The sequence below is a fragment of the Camellia sinensis genome, chromosome 8 (genome assembly GCF_055761805.1).
Source record: "Camellia sinensis isolate YWXY chromosome 8, ASM5576180v1, whole genome shotgun sequence".
NCBI lineage: Eukaryota > Viridiplantae > Streptophyta > Magnoliopsida > Ericales > Theaceae > Camellia > Camellia sinensis.
This window is the reverse complement of record NC_138968.1, coordinates 100,126,457-100,134,575: the sequence shown is the minus strand read 5'-3', so window position 1 is coordinate 100,134,575 and position 8,119 is coordinate 100,126,457. Positions and strand designations below refer to the sequence as shown.

At 43.0% G+C, this 8,119-nt stretch overlaps 1 protein-coding gene across 1 annotated transcript; it reads left to right on the top strand.

The window, feature by feature from the left end:
- Positions 1-1,164: 1,164 nt before the first annotated feature.
- LOC145797919 (uncharacterized) lies at positions 1,165-7,420 on the top strand. Its single transcript, XM_082885362.1, has 6 exons — positions 1,165-1,339; positions 1,481-3,059; positions 3,153-4,188; positions 4,260-6,800; positions 7,040-7,070; positions 7,200-7,420. The coding sequence occupies exons 1-6, from the start codon at positions 1,165-1,167 to the stop codon at positions 7,418-7,420; spliced, it is 5,583 nt and encodes a 1,860-aa protein (XP_082741488.1).
- The last annotated feature ends 699 nt before the right edge of the window (positions 7,421-8,119 follow it).

Below are 8,119 nucleotides of genomic sequence, written 5' to 3'. Positions count from 1 at the left end.
TGTGCAAAAGGTGCAAAATGTGCAAGCTTCTCTTGGAAGCTTAGAAGGGTTCAAGCTTCTTGGAGAAGCGTGGAGCAAAGGTTCAAAAGGTTCAAGCAATCCCAAGAAGCTAAAACCAATGGTCCAAAAGGTTCAAGCTTCCTCAAGAAGCTAGAACCAAGGGTTCAAAAGGTTCAAAAGGTTCAAGCTTCTTCAAAAAGCTAGAGATAAGGGTTCAAAGGGTTCAAGCTTCCACAAGAAGCTAAAACAGGGGTTCAAAATGGTCAAACTCTCTCAAGAGAAGGGCTCGGCCAGAAAAAGTGGCCGATTGACCAAAATTAGTGGCCGGCCGACCAAGCGGAGTTCCGACCGGCCAAACATTTGGCCGTTGGAAACAAAACACAGCCGGTGGCCTCAAGACGGGGCCGGTGATGTGTGGGGATGGCGATCAAGCCACTCCCAGCCCCTCAAAGGCAAAACACAAGTGTTTGGGGGAAAACCAACCACAAAACAGTCGAGTCGAGAGATCCTGAGGCAAGGCGCGTAGCTGAGACCTCCGGGAAGTCAAGACGAACACAAACAAGGACGATCACCGAGTGTTCAAACGGTGACGGCCAGGTCTTGAGGACGGTCAAAAATGGGGTGTCTACAGTTGCCCCTCTTTGACAGAACTCGAAAGTCATAAGAATGATGGGAGTGAGTGTCAAAGCCCAAAGACGACCCATTTTTGACAAGGCCGAAGACTTAGACAAAGCATTCAAGCAGCAGACAAAGATATGCGCCCGAGGGCAGGAGCAAAATGCAAGACAATGCACGAAGCCGAGCATAACTTATGATCATGCAAGAAACATAGGGACGTATCCCGGTGTTTCGGAAAGGTATAAGCGTTGGAACGTATTCCAAATGCTCTAAACCAAAGAGGGGGAAACATAGGGACATATCCCGGTGTAGTTCAAATGGCCAAGAACTAGACCCTTTTGCACCCCCTAACCCACACAAATGTAGACAGAGAGGGAGATATACAGAGAGAGAGAGTGATATATGTATGATATATATCAGATTCTCCCTAACTCTCTCCGCCCGAATTCTCAATGGGTTAGAGTGAGAAGCTCCTCCTTCTCTCTAGAAACTTCGTTTCTAGGGTTTGCATTCAATTCTTCATTGAGCTGCGGGGTATTTACTGATATGGAAACAAACGAATTGGTATCTGGTACTTTGGGTTCCGTAAGTAATAAATTGAGTATACTAACCGATGAGAGAGTAAATGCGATAAGTGGTTTGAGTGAATCTTATGGTGTGCATAGCCCTAAGAGTTTACAGCTATCTGGAGAAGAGTTAGAGACTCTGGTGGTGCTTGCAAGTAAGTGCGAGAAGAAAGAGCGAGGGGTCACGGCGGAATCTATCCAAGAGATTTCCGATCGGCTTGCAGCGATCAAGGCGAGATCTGCTATGGAAGAGAACACCTAGACTAGTCGTCCTTACCTTACATCTATTCTCGCAGATGTATCAACACCGTTATCCCAAGGGGCTAAATGGTCGGATAGGGTGGAGGAAGAACAACGATCAAAGCTTCTGGATCTCCCAGATAGTGTCGAGGTTGCTAAAAATCGTGTTCTTGCGCATCAAATCGCCTCAATGGGTGTTTCGATTGGGAAATCAACGATCCCCCCTGTTGTTTCGGAAGATATGGAGATTCTTGATCTGGTTTCACAAGATCTGGATCTTCATGTGGGTGTAGAGGGGAGATCTAGAGAGATTGCAAGTCAACATGATCTTGGGTCAAATGAATCAGGTTCGAACCCTAGGGGGTCTGAAGGTAACTCCCGTGGTGGGCTTCAATATCGGGGTCGTGGGGCAAATACCAACTACCGGGGTGGCCGTGGAGGTAGAGGGCAGAACAGAACTACCGAGGTGAGATCGTGGGCAAATGTGGCCTCTGCCTCAGTCAGGTCAGAGGTTAGTCTCAAATATTATCCTCCTAAAATGGAGAATGATAAACTTGTTGTTGAAATGCCTCCTTCTTCCCCCATGGTTAAATGGGAAGCTTGCTTGGTTGGGTATTTCATTGATAAAAACCTTCCGTATACCCTAATCAAGAATAATGCTCTCAATATGTGGAAGAATAAGGGGCTTGTAGAGATTCTGAAGAATGATGATGGTTTTATATTTTTTATGTTTGAAAATCGGGACTGTTGTATTGATGTGTTAGAAGGGGGGCCGTGGTATGTGGGAGGTTTTCTTCTTATCCTTAAACAGTGGCATCGCATGATGAAACTGTCTAAGGAAGACAAGAAAACTATTCCTGTATGGGTGAAAATTTTCAACGTGCCTCTGGAATACTGGGATGGGGATGGTTTAAGTAGGGTTGCGAGTGCAGTGGGGGTCCCATTATTTATGGATCAACTTACATCGTCTGGAAGCCGTATCTCTTTTGCTAGAGTATGTGTGGACATCCCAGCAGATTCTGCTTTCCCTGATAGCTTTGCTCTTACAAATGGCGATGACTCTATCAATATCCATGTGGAATACCAAGGAGTTCCATCTAGATGCTTGCATTGTCATGTGTTTGGGCATGACACAAAGACCTGCCTATCTGCTCAAGTGGAAAAACTTGTTGAATTACAGAAGAATACTGAAGAAAGGGTTGAATCCGATGGGGGCTGGGTAAAAGTTAAGGATAAGGGAAAAAGGAAAGTTGGTGACCATTTATCTCCTATTCAGGATGTCCAGGTTGAAGAGACAAGCTCAACTGCATCAAAGGGTCACGGTGTGGTGGCTGAACCTCAGCCTGATCATACTGAGTTTGAACAAACTGTTACCACTGCTACTGTTCAGATAGCTGCATTCCAGCCTGAGGGTGTGGACCATCCCGCAGCAGCAGATTTTATTAGCAGCATTGAGCATGGGGGAACAGAGGTAGAAAGAGCTTCTTCCGTGGAAAAGCAGGGTGGACAAGAGACAGAAAGGCCTAAATCACCGGAAATACTTGGAGGAAAGGGTGTTAGTGGGAAAAATGTGGGCAGTTCCACCAAGAGCAGGTCCTCTGGCAGAAACTCAGGAAGCCAGAGGAAGAAAAAGAGGTAATTTTGTGTGTGTTTTTGTGGTGATCTGGTTGTGTCCCGACTTTTTGTTGTGTTAATCATGTCTATAAATCTTTCTTGTTGGAATGTTAGAGGGTTTAATCACCCTTCAAAACATAAAGAAGTCATTGATTTTGTGAAAAAAGAAGATATTAAAATTATGGGGGTTTTGGAGACAAAAATTAAACTGGAAAATGAAGCTAAAATTTTTGAACAAAGCTTTAAAAACTGGAAATTGTTGTCCAACGCACAACCAGATCTGCCAGCTAGAATTTGGATTTGTTGGGACCCAAACTTTTGTGATATTTTGGTGGTTCAACAGTCAAACCAATTCATTTTTGTTAAGGTGACTGTTTTTGAAAGCGACCTCAGTTTTTTTGCTACTTTTGTTTATGCAGAAAATAAGCATGAGTTGAGACTTCCTCTTTTTTGTGATGTAAAAAAAATTGCTATCAACCATGCTAGTCATCCATCTGTCTTCCTTGGAGACTTTAATGCTGTTCGGTTTTCGTATGAAAAAATGGGGGGTAAGGAGGGCTGGAATAGTGAAAATGGTGTTTTTAATAATCTCATTTTGGATTCTGAGTTGGAAGATTTGTGTTATACTGGGTGTCAATTTACTTGGTCTAACAAGAGGGGGGGTGGAAATTTTATTACCTCTAAAATTGATAGGGTTCTTGTTAATGAGAGGTGGCTTACTGTTTATCCTAACTCGCATGCTCTCTTTTTGCCTCCTGGAGTCTCTGATCATTCTCCTGTGATTGTGAATTTTGGTTCTAGTGCTGTTAAGCTTAATAAGCCCTTTAAGTTCTTTGATTTTTGGGCTGACCATGTTGAGTTTCTTCCTAAAGTGTATGATGTGTGGCGTAAGTATGTCAGGGGCTCTCCTATGTTTAGGGTCTGTCAAAAGCTTAAATCTCTGAAACCTATTTTAAAAGCTTTGAACAAAAAGGAGTACAACGAGATTTCTACCAGAGTTGGGGTGGCTAAGGATCAGTTACTTAATTCTCAGAGTAAGCTTGATAAAGATCCGATGAACTTAACCCTTCAAGAGGAGGAAAGGAATGCCTATGGTAGATATGTGGACCTCAGTAAAGCCGAGGAAAGTCTTGCCCATCAGAAATCCCGGGTCCAATGGCTAGGTTTAGGGGACAGGAACTCCAAATTCTTCTTTAGAACTGTTAAGGGGAATGTGAATAGGGGCGGATTCATAGTGTTGTCCTTCCTGATGGGGTTAGAGTGACTAAAAGTGATGAGGTCCATAAATCCTTTGTGGACTCTTTCACTAGTTTATTTGGGAAGCCTTTTACTGACCAGTACAATGGGCATGATAGGATTAGTAATCTCATCACCAAAAAAGTGTCTGAAGCTCAGTATCATATCCTTTCTCGGGAAGTTACTGTGAAAGAAATCACTGATGCTTTTCGTTCCCTTAAAGCAAACAAGGCCCCCGGCCCTGATGGGTATTCTGCTGGCTTCTTTCTGAAAGCTTGGGATATTGTGGGTAGAGAGGTTGTTGAAGCTATCCAATCTTTTTTTACTTCGGGGGAACTCCTTCAGGAAATGAATAGTACCACCATTGCTCTTATTCCTAAGATCCCCAATGCTGAAAGAGTGGGAGATTTTCGTCCTATCTCCTGTTGTAATACTTTGTATAAGTGTATCTCTAAGATCATTGCTGACAGAATTAAAGTTGTTCTCCATGATCTTATTGATCCTGTGCAATCAGCTTTTGTCCCTGGGAGGAGAATTTCTGATAATATCTTTCTTTCACAAGAACTTATGAGGGGCTATCATAGGTCTTCTCCTTCTCCCAGGTGTGCCATGAAAGTGGATATTATGAAAGCCTATGATAATGTTAGATGGGAGTTTGTTCTAGATGTTCTTAGTGCTATGGGGTTCCCCCCTAATATCATTCTTTGGATAAAAGCTTGCATGACTAGCCCTACATATTCCATTTGTATTAATGGGAGTCTGCATGGTTATTTCAGGGGGGAGAGAGGGTTGAGGCAAGGAGACCCCATGTCTCCGTATCTTTTTGTCATTGTTATGGAGATCCTCTCTAGGATTTTGGCTGAGAAGGCCTCTCACCCTGACTTCAAATTTCATTGGCGGTGTGAGAAAACAAAAATTGTTAATTTGTGCTTTGCAGATGATTTGATGATCTTCTGTAAGGGGGATGTGTTCACTGTTCAGTCTATCAAAATGGGCTTAGAGGAATTTGAAAGCTTATCTGGGTTGTCCCCTAGCCCTAATAAGAGCCACATCTTCTTTTCGGGCTGTAAAACGAAAATGAGGGATGAGATCCTTCGTGTTTGTAATTTTAGCGAAGGTGCTTTGCCTGTGAGGTACTTAGGGGTTCCTTTAGTCTCTACTAAACTCAAAGCTGCTGATTGTGATCAGCTTGTGGAGCGTATCACTAAGAGAATTAAAAGTTGGACTAATAAGTGCCTTACCTATGCTGGTAGAGGCCAGTTGATCCAATCTGTCCTTTTTTCTATGCAAGTGTACTGGACTTCGCTGTTTATTCTTCCTAAGAAGGTCATCCGTTCTTTAGAGAGTCTTTTTAGAGCTTTTTTCTGGTCCGGGTGTGATCTGAAGAAGTATGGGGCTAAGGTGTCTTGGGATAGAATGTGCTCCCCTAAAAATGAAGGGGGCTTGGGGTTTAAATCTCTCCAAGTGTGGAACAAAGCTGCTATTGCTAAACATATCTGGTTCCTTTTTTCTGGGGGTGACCAATCTATGTGGTGTCTCTGGATTAGATCGTATATCCTCAAGGGTAAAAGTTTTTGGAGGGTTAGGGTGCCAAATGACCCCTCCTGGGTTTGGAGGAAAATTCTTTCTCTTAGGCCCATTATTTACCCTTTAATCAAACATAGGGTGGGTGATGGTTCTAGGGTCTTTCTATGGTTTGATAATTGGCACCCTATGGGTTCTTTGTGGGATAGTTTTGGGCCCAGAATTGCCCATGATTCTGCTTTGGGTATTGATGCTAAGGTTAGCGAGATTGTGACAGGTACTACTTGGAAATGGCCTTTCCCATCTTCGTGGGAGATAATGGACCTCATTTCTAGTACTCCTCCCACTCTCCTCCCTTCGGGTGGGCCTGATGATGTGAGCTGGAGCCCTACTGCTAATGGTAAGTTCACTATTCAGTCCATGTGGCATGTTTTGAGGACCCATTTTGTTCCTGTGATCTGGTCTAAGCTCCTTTGGGGCCCTCATAATATCCCCAAAGTGAGTTTTGTGGTGTGGATGGCTATCCTTTGCAGATTGAACACTGGGGATAGGTTAAAAATTTTTGGTGTGACCCAGACTAGTGAGTGTGTTTTCTGCCAGCACTTTTGTGAAGATCACAATCATCTTTTCTTTGAGTGTCCATTCTCTGATAGAGTGTGGACCTGCATAAAAGGGAAGATGAATGTTAATTGGCCATCAATTCCTTGGGGTGACTTGGTTCAGCTTATTGCAACATCTGTAAAAGGGAAATCTCTAGGGACTATTATTACCAAGCTTGCATTCACATGTACTGTGTACCAGTTATGGATTGCTAGGAATAATAGAGTCTTTGGTAAGGATATGGTCCCTGAAGAAGTGGTCATAAAGCATATTATGGACATGGTTAGATTCAGGGTTATGTACATAAACAATCTGAAGCCTCACCATACTGATAGATGGTACTTGACTTCGTGGAAGATTCCTCATACTGTGCTGAAACATGCCGAACCTGCTGTGAGGGATGTGAGTTCACAAAATGTGGGTTGAGTGAAAGTAAGCAAATACATTGTGGGGTTTCCTAATGTTTGTTATTGATATAGGTTTGCGGCTAATTGGGAAGGAGCAACTTGAGTGTGTGCCATTTTTTTATGAGGGTTGAGTATAGTGTGAGGAACAAATTTAATCCTAACCCACAATCACTAGCCATATTGAGAGGAGCTAACATGTTTATTTTGAATATTCTCTGTATATCTATTTTGCAGGTGTGTGGAGCATCGTTCTTGAGTGATGAGAGTATATATATTTGTGGGTTGAGTGATGAGAGCATATATATGTGTGTTGTTACAAGTAATATGCCCCTGTCTTATGAGTGCTATCGGTTTGGGGATTGGCTAATCCTGTCTTGGTATTTGATTTTGACAGGGTTTATTATAATGTCTAACCACTATTTTCGGTGTATGGAGTGGCATCAGTGTACCCGTATTGATGCTGCCTGTTTCGGTGATCAACCTGGGTTAGTGAAAGCTGCGGAAGTGTCTATGATCGTGTTGATGGCTGCTGAAGGCGCCTCTGTGTTTGAAGAAAGCTGTGGAATTGCCTGTTATGCATTGTTTGGACGGTGCTGCATGGGTTGCTGGATATGACTGTGTTGATGGCTGCAAGATGCGCCTCGTGTGTGAAGATTTAATTTCTTTTATGTTTGTCTTCTTTAAGAGTATGTTTGGTACTTTGCCTACCCGTGTGGGGTGTACACGGATGTTCTATGTTTCCTTCCGACTTTTTTGCTACTTAGATATCGGGTGTGTTCATGTCCCTCATTGCCTTTTCATGCGGCACATGAACACACTTTGGTTCCTTCCCTTTTTGTATGTCTGCTTTATTTTAGTTTCTGCTTTTTGTTAATTTGTCTAGTTTGATAATGGTTCGGTGTAAGTCTTTCTGGGTAATTTCTGGAATGGCTTAGGTTTTGTTTTCTTTTGGTTCTTGTATAGTGCTTGGTTAGGGCCTGGGGTATGCCCCTTGTCGTGGTGTAAGTTTTTTGTCTTTTATTTTATGACTTATCCACCCAAAAAAGATATATATCAGATTTTCTAACCCTTGAAATGGGAGGAGAGGCGCTCTATTTATAGAGAAGATGAAGGCTTGAAGCTTCAAAGGAAAGCTAGGCAAAAGGGTCAAGGGGGTCAAGCTTCTTTTTTTTGGGTGAATAAGGGGGGTCAAGCTTCTCTTAGAAGCTTGGAGCAAAAGGGCCAAGCTTCTTGGAGAAGCTAGGCAAAGGGGTCAAACTTCTCTTAGAACCTCGTGCAAAAGGTGCCAAAGGTGCAAGCTCCTCTTGGAAGCTT

Bases quoted from the DNA above. Each gene is read 5' to 3' on its own strand.
- LOC145797919 (XM_082885362.1), top strand. From the start codon at position 1,165: ATGGAAACAAACGAATTGGTATCTGGTACTTTGGGTTCCGTAAGTAAT. The intron at 3,060-3,152 runs GTAATTTTGTGT...TTGGAATGTTAG, and splicing joins AGCCAGAGGAAGAAAAAGAG to AGGGTTTAATCACCCTTCAA. The intron at 4,189-4,259 runs GTCCAATGGCTA...GAATGTGAATAG, and splicing joins TTGCCCATCAGAAATCCCGG to GGGCGGATTCATAGTGTTGT.